Here is a 17,249-nt window from a genome sequence, read left to right on the forward strand (position 1 = left end):
GATACACCATGTGCTCTTCATCCAATATTCTTTTCTTCCCATACAGAACAATTTTTTGTCAAAAGGCTCTGCATTAAATTGCCAAGTGCACAAACAGTATGGCTTGCTTGCCTACATAGTCGATGTACTCCAAAAGTGTTTTCGAATACAGGCAGTCCTCGACTTACAATGTTTCGAGTTACAATGTTTCACACTTACAACATTTATAAATTAACACCCTGTTTCAACTTTATGACATCAGTTTTGACTTACAATGCTTGATCCAATGCGACACTATGCCAGCGAACAAGTTCGCTGTGTTGCTCATCTCCCTGGAGAACATCTGTCCAAACTTCCTTGGACACTTTCTTTATGAAAGGACAAGACGCCAGAAAACCTGCAGCTAAGACTCCTGAGAAGACTCCAGCTGAGAAACCTTCAAAAAGTCCAACCAAGAGCCCTTCAAAAAGTCCAGCAAAGTCACCTCCAAGAAGTCCTTCCAAATCAATATGATTGCTATTTACAATATAAATACATTAATATAGCTACATTACTCATCTATAATTGATCGAGTACAAAATTCTGGAATATTTTTGGTGAAAATAGGGTATCGGGCCTTGGCTCAGAAACCAACCCCCCATTTATAACATTGTTTCTTATGAGAAAATTGGTTCCAAGTTACAACGTTTCAACTTAAGACACGGCTTTCAGGAACCAATTGTGTCGTAAGTCTGAGGACTGCCTGTACAGCATATAAGCATGGGAAACCCTGCATAATAACAAAACCTATCCTAATGCAATTTCACATGAATTCAAGAACTTGTGTTAGACCAAATCAAAACACTGGTCCATCAGGCTAAATACCCTGCAGCTAACAAGGTTCACTGCATCAATACTCCAGATGAAGGCAAAAAAATATTCAACTGGATACATACATCCATGTTTTATATTGAGTGAAGAAAGGAATTCAGCATACCAGTGAGTCTTCTCCCTTCCTCCCCTCCACCAAGTTTTTTTTGCTAGACAAATGCATTTCTGGAACAATTCCATGTTGAATATAGTAAAAATGCTTTTGTACAACTGTTGGGAGAACTACTTAATGTGTCTTAAATAGTCATACTGCTTACATGTGGCACATACTAGGCCTCTTCCTTAATTTGTTAAACAGTTCTTGCCTACAATACTCTAGCTTTGGAGACCTTCCACTGCAGTTCAGAAGAACAGCTCTCTGGTTTTAGTAGTGACGCATTTAAAACAAACAACATCCCCACCCAGATCTTCGGTTCCACAAGTGTCTTTCACACAGTGCTCTTCAAACCTGCATATCAGTTAAAGCAGTGAAAGCATTTCCATTTGCAAGTGTTTTCCCCCAAATGCTTGGTATTCTCAAGGTTGGAGTTTTTCAGATCTGGTCCCTGCTCTAGGGTGATTATTTTAGAAAGCACAGGAAGAAGCCACTCAATCAAACATGATGGTAGAGTTGTTGATTTAATTTCTTAAGTGATTTTTATTCACTAGTATCTAAGAAATGTGGGGAGAAGTCTAACATAGAAGTAAACCTAGGTAAGACACATCATTGGTCCCAATCATAGCATACTTCCACCACCCTAAAGATATCAGGGTTTAAAAACCAAACAATATACATGTACACTAGTGACCCCAAACTGAGTTATTAATCCTTAACATAAGGTCCCCCAATATTCTGATGACTTTACAGATCCATGCACTGTAAACTTGAGTGGAATTTCATTTTTAGCTTACAGATGCAAGGGGAACATATGAACAGACTGAATTAAAAATAACCTTGCCTCACTTAGTGGGCATGTGTATATGGTTATATTGATATGACAATACCCTATTATGAAATTCACAGTACAGTCATTCCTTCATGCCTTTTCTTGACATGCATAGCTTTGCTGACAACATTAGCTCTCTTTACTGTTTATGAACCCTGAATCAGGCTTCTATTGTCTATCAAACTTTCTTCTCCATATGCCAAAATTCACAAGCAGACAAATACCTTGCTGTCCAGCGTGATCTCCTGAACTGTTTCCGTCACTCCTGCAACACATGTTAAATTAACACGAGCATCATTAGAAGTCAGAAATAAAGAAGATACTTGTTTCTTTGTTGATAAAAGGACCTACTTAATTCGCAGCCAGACAAGGCAATTTTTGCGGCTTAGTCACAGAACAAAGAGCCAGTTTTGCAGGCCTTTCCCTTGCCACTGACTGGAAGAGGCACCTTGGGATGGAGGAGAGACAAGGGGGTGCCAGCCACTTTGGCTGCTGGCTGCCCCTCCAGCCAGTGACTTCCCCCTCCCAGGTGGGATGAAAGGCCGTGAGGACTGGCTAGATCCCACTGGGAAACCAACAGTATTTTAATTTGTTTTTAAGTTGATTTTGTGGTTTCCACAAAATCTGTGAAACTGCAAATTAAGTAGATCCCAATGATAAACAAAGGGCTCACAAAACAGCATTCAGTCCTTTCGATTACATTTTGAAAAGTGATTTTAGGAACTGGAAAGATGCCTGTTATTGTTCAGCACTGATGTTGACTGAAATGAAGACACTTTTCTGAAGACCTTGTGCAGTCCATTAATGACAGAGACCATACAAGTTGTGACGCAGAAATCTTGCAGGATAATTAGTGCATGTGCTTTAAGTACATTTTTCTCAGATTAAGCAGTGGGGGGCAAACTAAAGACACAAATAGCTCTTACTGGTACAGATAGTAGCACTAAACTGTTACAAAAGATTCATGTCCATCAAATTGAAGTGCATGTCAAATTGAAGTGCTTGGTAAGTGTAATATGAATCTCTAGCAGAGTACCGGATGCTTTCTGCCATTAGAGATTGTTCAGTGCATTGAATATTCCTTCAATAGACCTCACCAGGACCTGTATCCCCTCTAGCTTTACCGATGATCTTACAAGGCCCTTTGTTCTGTTTTGATACAATACCCAGTCCCATTAATCAACTGAGGGGAAGATCATCTTAGATGGCTTCACTACAAAAATCCTGAATATTCTGCTGGGCAACAGACTGGATTAGCCAATACAGCCTAGCCATTTAGGGATAAACAGCTACTAGCAGATAAACACTAACAGCCAGTTAAAATGATCTGTTTGCTACCAAAGCCATTCTTGCCTACTATCCTTCCTGCCATGCTAAAGGGACTCAACATCATGATATCCTAAAACTGACTCCAGGATATTTGTTTACTTAAGTGGCTCTCTCTCATAAGGAGACTAGTTATAACTAGAATTCAAGATTGAGGGTTTGGTTTTTTTTAACTAATCAAGAGGTGAAGAATATGCCACTGAAGTTCTAGTATTCTGCCAGGGAAGAATATATAGAAGAGTCTCTTCCTAGACAACTAATATTTTAAAGTTTGTCACATTCACATTACAGAGTTTCTTTAAAGGTCATCACCTGGGAATTATGCAGCAGATGTCCTTGCCTTATGTCCTCATTCAGTTAATGAACACCCACCACTTCTGCAAGGGCCGAGGGGGTAGGAAGGGACAGACAGACAGACAGACAGACAGACAGACAGACTAGAAGGTTCAGCTGTAGGATCACTAGTAAAGAGTTTTATTCTGTTGTTCCACATCACTAAATTGCTTTTGCCAAATTTTGTCCCATCATACTGGTCAGTATTAAAGTTTCAGCTGCAGTCAAGAGAGGGCAATGTGACTTGGAGGTAAACTGTAAGATGTTCAAGATCTTGATAAACAGGAACCAAAGAGTTAGCCAGGTTTATTTTTGTAATACTACAAAGTTGACTTTTTTTCCAATGGATGCCAAATGGAACACCATACACAAACACTGGCAACCATAAAACAGAACACGATTAAAAAGTTTAGTCATAAAATGAAGGTGGTTTAACAGTGGTTTAAATATTTGGAAGGACAGGGCTGTATCTGGAAGTGCTGTCCTCAGTTAACTTCTCTTGGAATATGAAGAGACAGTCTTCTGATGCTCTGCTAAAATTAAGGTGCCAGCTCCAAGAAGGAAAGGAGAGAGGAGCATGAGAGAGATTGAGGAGATATGTGAAGTGGTTTAGGCAAAATAGTTTTTAGTCCTCACATTCTTCCCACCCACTATGGGAGGCAGAGGCATCTGCTTGCCAGAGGTTGCTACCACAATAACTAAGATTGACTGATGCCAAGAATGATCTCAAGAGACTTTGTTTGCTTGCAAGAAACAATGAACCCTTTGTGCACAGTTTTCTATATTTGACATTATTTTCCTTTATCACCCAAAGAAACCTTTCTACTAGAAGACATCTGTCATCCCGAGGATGAGTCAATCCTGCGGCCATTCAACAGCTCACATAAGATGTGAAAATATAGTAAAACAAAAGCTGTTTTCCCATTGATTAATTGAGCTGAAGTTAAACTGTTGTAGAGCTTACTCAAACTCATTAACAAGGAAGATTAATCAGTATATCACTCTTCAAGCAAAACAAACAAAAATGGTGTTTTCACTTCTCAATATCTCCTTACTTAAATGTTTAATCTGTTGCACATAGAAAAGCTTCCCTACCAAATACGATAGCTACTGCATCTCTAATATGTAATAAGGTGTAGATGGGGCCTAAAACATTTATGCCATAATTAATGTGTTAATATCACAGCAGAAATGGCAAGGGTGCTATATATGCACCCAAATTTAAGGCACCATAAAATGACAAATGAGCCATAAGATGTTCCACGAATAATGTAGAACATTTTATGGCTGTGAGCAAGGGGAGAGCCAAAGGTCTTTCCCGCCAAGGATTTTTAAGTCTGGCACCTGGCAGTTCTGGCCAAGCTGCTGGACATGGCAGATCAGAGGCTCCCAGCAAGTAAACTGAAGGGCTTCCCTGTTGGGGACTTTGAGCCTCATGCTCAGCAGCTCCAAAGCTGCTGAGCATCATCATCCCTGGCCAGGCAGCCCCAGGTCCATTTTGAGACCCCAGGCTGTTTGCAGACTGGGGTTAACAACTCAGGGCTGTCTGGAGCCTGGGGCCAACTTGGCGCCAGCCCAGACTGCTCCGGGTCTGGAACTGGACTCAGATCTGTCTGGGCCAAGTAGACAATCAGCTGTGATGAGATGGGCATGGGTCTGTGGCTCTCAACTTGCCAGTGCAAGGGAAGTCTAGGCTCATGATCCAATACTCCCCTTGAACTGATAAGTAGTAATGGGGCAATTGGGATCTGATCCCTGATTTAAAAAAAAAAAAAAAAAGTTACACATCCTACCATGTACACAGACATGGCAGGAAGCACAAGTGTTGTGATCTGGGATCAGATTCCATTGCACCAGTCAAAAGTTTTGCAAAAATTAAGTGAGAAAACTTCCGACAAATTATCACCTCATTTTCCAAACACGTACATGCAGATTAAACCATAAGCAAAACTTACACATTAGATGAAGGGTATGTAGATGGCAATATAAATTGAATTATCTGGACTAGTGATTATGCAAATACCTGATGTGCATTTATGTGAAGACCCTTAGAAATCCAAGATTGAATGTCTTTTAGATTAAAAGTAGCAAATCTTTAGAAGAGCTTAAATACCTGCATTGTGAAATGTGTCTACCCATCCCCCATCACCATCATCTTCTTCTATAATTGCTTCCTGTTCATCTGAGTATTCCATCTGTTTACAACGTTTGTAGCATGGCACTGCAAAGATCAAACAATACAGCAGGTACAGTTATTTAGATAAGACATGAAAGAAATTACCTGTTTTCTGCCATGAGGCAAGCTTCCTCACAGCTCTTATTTAATCTATCTTGTGTACAGATCCATTCTTTTAGTTAGAAATATTTTTGATGAAAGATATTTACATTTTAGAAATTCAATACATTTGGATTCACATCTTTGAACTTCAAGAATTTAGAGCTGTTGAAGGTAAAATGCAGCTTGGAAACTAAGTAAGAACAAAAACATCATAGGCAGTGGCCACACAAACTTTTCATCTTCTGATGCCCATCATAGGGCCTTGACTGACTTGTAGAAAACCACTTGTCAATTTACCATACTTACTTGAATCTAAGGTAACACTGAATTTAAGATCTCCCCCCCCTCAATAATTAGATGCCATATATGGAAATTTTGAAAATGATAACAAATCTATGTTTTCCACATATGGCATCTAATTACTGGGGCGGTCTTCTGTAATTCACTGCCCACCTTTTCTGCAGGGGAAGCAGGCAGAGTAGGGAAGTCAAACAACTTACCCCCTTTCTCACCCCGCCCGGCCTCTGCTGCTCCTTCTCCCCCCTTCCCTCAGCCTCTGCTCCTAGCTCTCCCCCATCCTTACTCTTGCTTCATACTGGCAGGCTCCATACCCATTCTAGCCTGGGTCACAGAGCAAAGCCCAGCACAGCCCTAGTCACAGCCAGGTAGGCTGTGTGACACTGCTGCTGGACTGGGCTGGGGCTGAGCTCTGTGCCCTAGGCTGCAGCACAGACAGAGCCTTCCAGCACACAGCAAGGGTAAGGGGGAGAAAGAGGGGCAGGTATGGGAGCAGAAGCTGTGTGTCAGGGAGGGAAATGGAAACGGGGTGGGCAGGCAGCAGCTGCAGCCCCATTCCCAGCTAGAGCAAGCCATAGCAGCCACCTATGCCACCACCACCCTCATAAGGTATGTCCTGACAAGTGTGCACATGCAGTTCGTGGCACCTCAAAGCCGTATGAGTCACTGCAAACTGCACGCAGCACACATGTACCTGTTCACCAAAGTGCTAATTAGGAGATCCTGATGTATAGAGCCCAAGCCATAGCAGCCACCTATGCCACCACCACCCTCATAAGGTATGTCCTGACAAGTGTGCACATGCAGTTCGTGGCACCTCAAAGCCGTATGAGTCACTGCAAACTGCACGCAGCACACATGTACCTGTTCACCAAAGTGCTAATTAGGAGATCCTGATGTAAAAAAAAAAAGCTGCTGGAAAAAAGTGGCATGTCACATGCAGCAGCAGCATGCACCAGCAGAAAAGGAGCCTCACTGGCCAGAGCCATACTTGAGCAGCCAGAGCAGCAAATGTGACTGCTATTTGTTCAGAGGAAAACACGCCACTGCATACATGCACTTCTTGGGACATACCCATAGTGATTTAAAGACGAGGGTTTTTTTACCCCCACATTAAATGGGGGAAAACACCTCATGTTAGAATCAAGTAATACCATACTTCATACACATCACTGTGGTTTTTACATCATGTACATCTTGGCTGTATTTGAATCAGCAATTTGAGGTGATTTGTTGTCAGAATCCCATGTGCAATTTTTACTGGTAGTGTTAGAAGGTCAGAATATGCCTGCTGGAAAAGTTTAAAGGCTATAACTAGAATTAACCTGTTACTTAAGATTATCTTTGCTGTCATATGAATATGAACCCATTCAGGTACATACTAATTTTAAGTTTTGTGGCTATATATTTGAACCAAAGAAGTTCAGGTCAAATTTGCCTTAAAGCAGACATTTCCTTAGCATAAACAGAAAGACTGTGTCTAGAAAAGCTATCAGAATCATGCAAGTCCTTTAGTCATCAGTCTGAAGGCTTCCCCGATAACTCATTATTAATATGCTCCATGGTGCTGAGTCAGAGGTGTGCTAATATGCTATTTGCCCAAACGGCACAAAACAAGAAATCTTGGGATTTTTTTCCTTTGGATAGAAGGGGCAAAGCAGTCCCACACAGGAGCCACATGTAGAACTTTTTCAGCCAAAACCATCATCATTACCAGTACAAAAAAATGACAGGCAGCAACAGGGAGAATGCAACTTAATTACCATAATTTCTCATATGTATAAAACACGCCCCTAAGTATAAAAAACACCCCATTTTTGGAAGGCCCCAAGAAAGGGGGTGGGGGGAGGGAGAAATCTTATTATGAAGTATGGGTAAGTGCCAGAGGTCTGGGGTCTCAGAGGCTGGGGGTTAGATCTGGCATACTACACAGCCAAACCCAATCCAGCGCACATAATGCACAACCCTATTTTCCACAGGTGGTTGGGGGCAGGGATGAGCAGAGAAGGACGGTGTGGGTTTTATGTTATAAAACAGTAAACCCGTTGCAAGACACAGGGCACTTTAAGTCTCTAAACTGGGACAGTTAAGTTGCAGCTAGGCGTGTACCGCTAAAGATTTTTTTGGCTGATACTGATGGCTGATTGTTAGTTAGCTGTATTGGCTGATAGGGATTTGATAGCCTATATGTAGCCCGGCAGCTTGGAGAGCAGCAGCCAGCTGGTAAATTGGCAGGGGAGGGGGAGGAAGGACAGATTGAGGCCTCCATGGTAAAGGAGGAATGGGGTTTGGGTTGGGGCAGACACTGTCCAGACAGGGTGGGGTGAGGGACGGAGCCGTGGGTTTGGGGTAGGCAGGGTCAGCACTGGGAGGAGGGAAATGGGGAATTCTGGGGTGGCTGTAGCCCACCCTGTAGGTGTCGTTTCCCCCCCATGATCTGCCCCACCATGCCCCTTGCCCCAACAGACTTACTGGACAGATGCTGTTCTCTAAACTGCCGGGCTTCAATTCTGACCATGTGCATGCTCCAGCTGCACACATGCAAGTGGCATTTATCAGTGGCTATACCAGCCAAAAAAAAAGCTGACTGACAATAATGTCAATTTTTCTTTTATCTGAGCTGATCCCATATGGACTGATATATTGGTACACCTCTAGTTGAAGCATGTAATACAATTCTGTAGGACAATAATCCCATTAGTCTATTCTTCAGCAATTACATAGTTTGTCAGCAAGTCAAGAGGGACTTCACCAGCATTTTTGCTGTTGCAAGTTTGTTGATGTATTTCTTTTTGTGAAAGAAAAATTTCTCCAGAGTTTTGCTAGAAGTGCAAGCTTTCTTGTTCACCACAATGAATAAGGCACAACTCTTCAACCCTTTAATTATGCGTCCATCAATGGAATTCCCATTGCATTTCAGGATAGCATATAACTATTTCACTTGTACGGAAACAGTCAGATTACAGGGACTAAAGGTATTGTCATCATACAACGCACTTTGGGAAGTCTTTACACCAGATCCGAAATGCATTCCATACTGGTGAGGCTGCAGGAAGACTATTAAAAATTGAACTTGTGGTCTTTGTCCCTGCTAAAAAGAATGGGTATGCAATGGGAGGGTGGTGTCAAGAAAGAAAAAAAAGTTATTTAGTATGTCTCTGGATTTGAAAAGTTTATTTTTAACAAGGCACGCTGCAAAGCTAACACCAAATTTCTGTGTCACTCAATACCCAATTCTAAGACATACTGTGAGGAAAAAAAAGATTCTGAACAACAAGAATCAAACACTGCTTTTCATGTCACAATAAAATTAAAATGCAGAAGACATAAGGGGAGGTTTGTTTCCCTGTCAAAGGGATGATCAGTATAAGATTTGATAGTGCAGGCATGTTCCAATTAGTTTTCTGCAATCATTTCTTTTCTCAGCAAATAAGAGCTTTACTGTATTTAAACATTAGGTCTTACCATTTTTAGTCATCAAAAACTGTTTGTCTGCTGGCAGATAAGCCTTGACCTTCAGTTCTTCTCCTGAAGCCCTTTAAAGAAGCATACCAGAAAAAAGTTGAGCTCATTATTTGAAGACAAGAGAACCTTTCTATTATCAGTTTATGTGATCATGAAACAAGTGTACTACCTTCCTGCTTCCATTTAAGGTCAGTATCGATAACATAACCCAGATTTTTTTTGCAAGATTAGGTTCCTTGTTTCCTTATGAAAATGTGGGTTTGCGAAATAGGCAGGGGTAAACGCTGCCAGACAACAGCCAGGGACTGCTTAGGTGTTCTAGCAGTTTGCTGTGGCTTTTACTTCAAAGGGTACCACTTCTCCAATCAGCCGCACAGAACCTGGGCTGCATTCTGGCCAAAAGGAGCCCTTTTCAGTAAGTAGCAACAAGCAGCTGAGTGTCTCTTTCAAAATTCAGCAACCCAGTGGGAACTAAAAAGGTTGCAAACCGTGACTACACAAAATATTCCAGGCTCTACTATACTACAGGTTTACTATCCGAATTATAGACATGCCAGAAAAACTCAGTTTAGCTTTTCAGCCTGGCAAAGTACCAAACTAACCAGCAACAGGTCCCCAAACCTGTGTAGGAAAAGACTGGGAAAGAAAAGAATATCCAAGAGTGTTCAATAGTCTCCAGAGCCTTTTAGGATCCTGGCCAAGGCAATGCTCTCTGCTTGGAAAGCCATCATCTATTGGCAAGCTATTATAACATTCTGGGTGCTGTTTCATTATTAGTTTGGGTTTTTTTACTATGCAAGTCTCCATTAAAATACAGTTAGTATACTTGTGTACTTCCTTACTGCATTCTAGAAAAATACAAAGACCCTTCTGAAAGCAAGTATGGCATTTTCACAAAGACTGACCCATACTTTAGCATCTTCTACATTAACTCAACTGAATCTGGACTCAGGTGAACAAACTTAAGTGACCTGAATATTTTTTTCTTTAAACAGACATATTAAAGAGTGGCTACAACTTCATAAGTAGTCTACTGGGGTTTCTCCAGTAACTTTAACCCAGGGGTGGGCAAAATGGTGGATCCAACTTGTGGCCCAATTCTATTTCTCAGCAGTCCCTGCCCACATCGCTCTGGTTGGTATCCATGAAAACCCCAAGAGTAGTGGGGCTGTGACAGTGTGGGACCAGGGTCTCCATGGAGACCAGCCCAAACAGTGCTGGCAAGGCGCACAGCTGGACAAGGAGCTGCTTTGGGGCTGGGATCTTGCAGCAGTGACAGCATGGGCTAGAACTGGGACAGCCATGATCCACTGCCTGCACATCTCTGGGGCAACAGATCACAGCTCTGCCCCAGCTTGCACTGTCACCACTGCAAGATCCCAGCTCCAGTCCCAGAGCAGCTCCCTGTCCAGCCATGCACCCTGCCAGTGCTGCTGGGGCCAGTCTCTTTGGAGACCCTGGGACCAGAGATGTGGGTTTTTTCGGAAAATTTTCCAATGCCCTAAATAGAGTGTGATCTGATCTGGCATATTTATTTGACTTATATTTAGTAAACAAAACTAAAAAAAGTACCCCCCATGTTAATTTTATGTCCTAGCAGCCACAAGTATTTGAACTGAAATATTTGATTAGGAAACAAATTAAATACAGCACACTGAGTGTGGTTTATTCAAATTATATTATATTAATCTTACATTCAAACAAAATTCAAAGTTTTATGTGGAAAGAAATTATTTTATTGGAATACTTGTAAAAATGTCAAGACACTACACAATAGCATGTACTTCCTTTACACTGTTTGTTTAAATTTAAGAAAAAGAATGAAGGTGCTGAAAACTGTTGACATACTAATTTTAGTACACGCAAAGCACTGTGCATGATCTGCCGTGGTTGTCCACTCATCTACTTCAGAGGTCAACTCTTTCACTGAGGTCATTGCAGCACCTCCAGTTTCACGGTCACTATCTGTAGAATCACTTGCACTGCTTATTAGTTCCATTTCAGAATCAGATTTGAGACAAACCTGATTCAGAACTCCTTGAACCACATTCTCTTTCTTTAAAGGATGGTTTTACCAATGAGGCTATGGGCAAGGGCAACTTATCACACTGCATCTTCTTCACTAATTGTGCTTCTGACTGATTCTTCAGGAGCAAGAGATTTTGAGAAATAGAAATAAGCTTAGCAGTGCATTTATTTGTTAGTCTGTTCCTCTTTTTTGTCTCGATTGAGCTGAAAGCCTTGTCTCGTTTGAGCTGAAAGCCTTCCAGTTCCATTCACAAGACGCTACCATTGGTGGAATACTTAGGATCCTCAGAGCAATCTTGGACAACAGTTGGGTGTTACAGTATCCTTCCACCAGGTGAGGGGAGACATTCTCTACTGCCCGCCAAATGATATCTTTGCTCCAAAGTTTTTCCTTTTGCATGGTACTCAGCAACGTCTGTCATCATGGCTATTTTGTCGATGTTGGGGACACTCTTAGCTACTTCCATAAATGTATTGAGAGCAGTAGATAATTCATCTTCTGATAAGTGTTGTCCTCTGCGTTAAAGATCCAAAAGGTTTGCTGCCAGATGAACTGGAGGAGAGCAAAACTCAGATCTCTCAGTAAACATTTGTTTTACTACTACTTCTTCCTTTTTGGATAGAGGTAGAAAAGGTAAAAGCTCAATTAGATTTTCATTCAGTTGTCTGAATATCTCTGGAATACTTAAAATGCTTGGTGCATCTCCTTCAAGTTTCTTGACAGCCACTGAAACTGGTAGGAGCAAACTGAATGCTCCTTGAACTCAAACCCAGAACACACCCTGGATAATCTGGGATACTGTGTCATCTACTGAAGCACACAGCAAGCAGTTCTTTGTGAGCAGCAAACTATGTAAACACTTTGTACCCAAGCCCCATCTAGTTTCTCCTGGCAATAAAAGTGCGCTTTCCCTCCCTTGCTTCTCTTTCTGTAATTTCTTCAAAATCTGATTAGCAACATGATAATTGTTGAATACCTTCACAATTGCTGTGTAGTTTGCCAATATTGTCTTCATTGTATTCACACTCACTATGTCCTTTGCCAGAAGATTCAACCCATGAGCAAGACAGCCAAATACTATTAAATGAGGATACTTTGCCTTTAATATTTGCCATGCAGCTTTCATGTTACTCGCATTGAAAGTGCAGGTCCCTGATAATCTCTTCACTCAGTAATTTGGTTATGTATTCACCTGTATGACAAGACAATTTAGTAGCAAGTGCTTTCAAGAATATTGGTTCAAGTGTTGCTAACATAATGTTCAATAAAGGATTTCCTTGTATATCAGTCCATCCATCTGACATCAGTCAGCAATTCTGCTTGACCAATCTTTTGAATAACCATCGTTTGAACTCTATCATACTCCCTATCTAAGAGACAGCGTGATAAGCAATAACGTGACGGTAATTTATATGACAGGCAAATTGGTTTGTAACGTTACTTTCAGTATTGATTTTCAGTTATGGAAAGAGGTGTATCACTTGCAAAAATAGCTTGAGCTAGTGTCTCATCTGCTTTTTCTTGATCTTCTTTTGACATTTTGTCCACAAAGCTTGACTGTGTTGACCAGCTACTCATGGTGGATCGCACATCTGGTGACAGTGAACTTGAAAGCGAGGATCCTGCTTCTTCTACTCCCAGATCTGGCAGCTCAATGTTTTCATTTTCCATTTTTTGCAAATCTGCTGTTTCACTTGAGCTACCAAGTTCCTGCAACCAAAGGGGGAAAAGATATTTATTTTAGCCTATTCTAGTCTGGCCCCATCCATCAGAAAAAGGAGAAGTGGCAGGGAGCTTGCTTCCCCACTTCCTGCCAGCAAGAACACTTAGCTGTTCACGGACTGCAGAGTCAAAGGGAAGTATAGTCTGACCTCTGCCATCAGCCAGAGGACCAAGCTCACTCTCCTCAGTTTAAATAGCCAATTATAAAAGCCCAAGCCCAAGCCCAAACCCAAGCCCTGCAATAGAGAGAGAGAGACTTAAGCCTAAGCCACTTTGGATGCTTAGTGCAAGCAGAATACAAATATTTAAATAAACAAACAAAGATTTAATAGACCGAAGTTGCATTAACAACTTTTAAAATGATGTTTTAAAACAATATAGGTGCTAGTCTATATTCTGTGCTGTTTAACATATTACTTTGTTTACTTACGTAGGATTCCTGAAGTAGACTTTTCTCAGGTGATGTTGTTCCACCACTTTGTTGTATTAGTCTTCTGTATATGGCTTGTACTCTTTCAGGACAAATTTCAACATGTTATTAAATGTTTCTGCATTCTTGTTATGTTGTTAGCATACTCCTGCCCGCAACATTGACATCTACCAACTTTCTTCCTTCAGTGGCTTGAACTTCACTAGAATGATGCCACACACTAGTTTTTTTTCTGATTAGGCATTATTATGACTACTTCAAACCAAAAGCACTAAAAAACTAACAGATCTTATTCAAATACTTCTAACTTCCCCAACTCAAGACAAGAAATGAGACACTGCTCTGTGTGTCTGCTGAACTGAAAGTGAAACAACAATTTAATCGCAGTTTTATTTTTGCTGTCACCTGCAGTCTCAGATAAAATAAGAATTTTAGCTTCAGTTTTGATTTGACCTGCACAGCCAATTAAGTGAATTCATAACTTGATTTTTGGTTTTGATTATTAAATGAGTATATTTACCCTCCTGTTTACAAATCAATAAAACACATATGTACACTCTCATACACTTCCTAGGGATAATCACGTGAAAAACATTAATTACAACTTTGAAACTGCCAAGCTTGCCTAATATTGTATTGGCATCCATTCATTGTTACTAATTAATTTTATGAAACAATGAATTTTTAGAAATGGAAAATTTCCCACTGAAATATAAAGCACCAGAAAATGTCCCACATCTCTGCCTGGCACTGTGCTGTCACAGCCCCGCAGCTCCTGGGGTCTCCACAGAGACTGGCCTGAACAATGCAGGCAGGGGCTGCTGGGAAATGGAGTCTGCCATGGGGCTGATCCAGCCGGAGGACAGCACTTTGCCCACCCCTGCTTTAACTGCTGTCACAGAATGTTTCAGTTGGGTGTGATCTCAGCATTTCCCTTTCTTCATAATCAGTGTAGCCAAGAGAGGTTCATGGGTGACTAATGCTATTTAAATAGCAATTTAAACAGTGATTTAAATATGACCAAAACACTTACCTTGGTGCTCCCCCTACATTTCTATAGCTCATTTGCTTTTACCTACCATTGCCAAGTTGGACAGTGGTGAACTAAATGGTCTCCAGCTGCCACAAACTGCAGGAAAAGAAAGAGAGGAAGAAATGTAGTATATTGAACTACCCTTTTAAATTTGAGCAGATAACTGTTCAGGTGTACCAAAGCCACATTTCTTGGATATAATAAGCATGTACAAACAATGCTAATTCATACCAGCTAAATGTTTTTCTTTATTTTACATGGCCTCAATTTCACATGCATCACTTTTCACCTGAAGAAGCCATGCAGTAACAAGTCACAATGGCAAGGACAGATGGCATTAACTTTAGACCATTCTCCTTTCTACCTCCTTTATTGGAACCTCATGGAAACCAGCATGCAAGTCGAGCAGCCCAGACTGAACATACCTGCTTACTGTTTACCATGATGAAAAACTAGTTTTGTTCCCTATAGGCATGTGCCAGAAATTTGCAAAAATGCTTTTTAAAAAGCTACCTGTTAGATGAGCAGATAACTTGATAAGTCAACATTTAATTGTTGTAAAAGCTTTTTTTTTTTTTTTTTTAATTACAAAAATAACCAGAAGAATACTGCATTTGAAAGCTTGTCTAAGTCTATCCTAACCATGTAGTTGGTCCAATTAAAAAAAAAAAAAATTCTCCTGCAGCTATTAAAACCTCACTTTGCAGCAAGAGAAACAGAAGTGAAAAATGACTAATTGACTCCATTTAGTTGACAGAAAAAATACAGAAGTGAATAAGCAGTGATAAGCATTAGTTAATATTTATATTACAGATGTGCTCATTAGGATTAGAGACCCAGAACTACCAGGCCAACATGTGAAGTTTTCCACACATGAACACACACATACTCCCCTTTCTCAAGAGGTAGCTTTTTAAAATACTTAAAGAAATTTCTTTACCTAAACAACTTTTAGCACAGAATTACATTTAGAGAGTCACTTGGATATTTAAAAAAAAAAAAAAAAGAAATTATGTAGGCTGACAGTGCATATTAATTAATTCTGATCCAGTCCTTTTGCTTGCTTTGTTACCTTATTCTGTACATAATATGAAGAAATTACTACATTTTAAGAAACAGTACACTTCACTGGTTCTTTATCACAGTAATTTTTCAAGTGCTGTACCCATCTGTCATTCCAGCCACTTCCCCATTTTAAAGTACTAGTAACATATTACTCTGTTGAAAAACATTGTACTACAGCTCCCTGCACCACTGTGTATAGATTTGTTAGCCATTTTTTACACACATCTTCCAATACAATGTATACCAGCTAAACAGAAAGTACTGTAACATTTGGTCAAATACGGTTCTTGAAAAGTAATTTCCTTTTTTAATAGGTACCTTTCTGCAGACATTTTCTAGGAACTGAAGTATAACTTCAAAAGGGAAAACCAGTAAGATAATCTAGCAAGATTTACAGTCAGACATTTTGTTAGGCAAGAGAACTATGAGTAATGTAGGAAATTCAGAATCCTGTATTTATTTTAAGCCATTAGAATAGACTGTTTGTAGTAACCATGGTAAAGAACACAGTCAAGATTTTTTTTTTTTTATTGAGCCAACACTGTAAACTTCTAATGAAAAAAATATAAATATAACATCTTTCAATTTGATTTTCAGAACTTTAGCATTTTTCTCAGTTTGGACAACTCTATGCTCTAGTGCTACACATGTATTTGAGCTCAAAATATTGCAGAATAATGTCAAAACAAAACATCTTCTAAGCGCTTGGAGATTAGTTTCATGAAATGTGTATGTACATAAAAGATAAATCTGGTGGCTTCCTCCTGAAGTGTTACTAGCAAGAATTCAAAAGAACATTAATGGAAACCAATACATGCAATATTAAACCAAATATCTAGACCTACCAGAAACCAGAGAGGACAGGAGGTGATGTGGATTAATTGACAAAAAATCAGTCATCCCTAGAGATTTTACAGTTCTACTCTCAAGCACCAGACCACCACAAAATTCATTAAACAAAGTCAATTTTAAAGAGAATAAAATTGGAACAACAAAACACAAGTCTAGAACTGAGATGCATCAGCAAAGTTGCACAAGTTTGCTTGTAAGCAAAACATGAGCTATCTGGCATTAGGCACTGCTCAGTTACTTGCATGCATTACATTTAACTGATGCACTCAAATTCAAAAGAATACATCAGCATTGTTAAAGAGATGGCTCTCTCCTACCTAAGAGAATTCATTTTTAGAGATGATTCCAGGGTAAAAGTTTCAGTCCTACCACTATTAGAAATAATAAGGAAGATTTTCTAAGACATAAATATAAATGGCAGTGAGTCATCTTATTTTGGTGCAGCGGTTAACAGTCGTACGTTAACCAATGCTCTGAGGGCTCCCTTTTATTCCTATTAATGAAACAGACTATTAATATGGTCTACTTTTATTCAGAGAAGATGCACTGTTAACAGGTCCTTCTTGGCTTCTTAGACTCACGGGGTTTTTTGTTTTGTTTTGTCAGTGCAGTATTTTTTGGGGGCCTCCCTAAAACAAACAAAC

General features: G+C 40.1%; 1 protein-coding gene across 2 annotated transcripts in view; it reads right to left on the bottom strand.

Moving 5' to 3' along the window:
- The window catches only part of ATG3 (autophagy related 3), a 41,242-nt gene that overhangs the window by 13,934 nt on the left and 10,059 nt on the right, over positions 1–17,249 (bottom strand). Inside the window, exons 3-6 of one of the 2 annotated variants that reach the window (XM_025199657.1) lie at positions 14,735–14,784; positions 9,475–9,545; positions 5,548–5,655; positions 2,000–2,049 (exon numbers count right to left, since the gene is read on the bottom strand). In XM_025199657.1, the coding sequence (XP_025055442.1) occupies positions 2,000–2,049; positions 5,548–5,655; positions 9,475–9,545; positions 14,735–14,784 (279 nt within the window). The remainder of the gene's footprint in view (positions 1–1,999; positions 2,050–5,547; positions 5,656–9,474; positions 9,546–14,734; positions 14,785–17,249) is intronic. The other variant, XM_014518264.2, reaches the window with a different exon arrangement.

Source organism: Alligator sinensis, unplaced genomic scaffold (genome assembly GCF_000455745.1).
Source record: "Alligator sinensis unplaced genomic scaffold, ASM45574v1 scaffold343_1, whole genome shotgun sequence".
Taxonomy (NCBI): domain Eukaryota; kingdom Metazoa; phylum Chordata; order Crocodylia; family Alligatoridae; genus Alligator; species Alligator sinensis.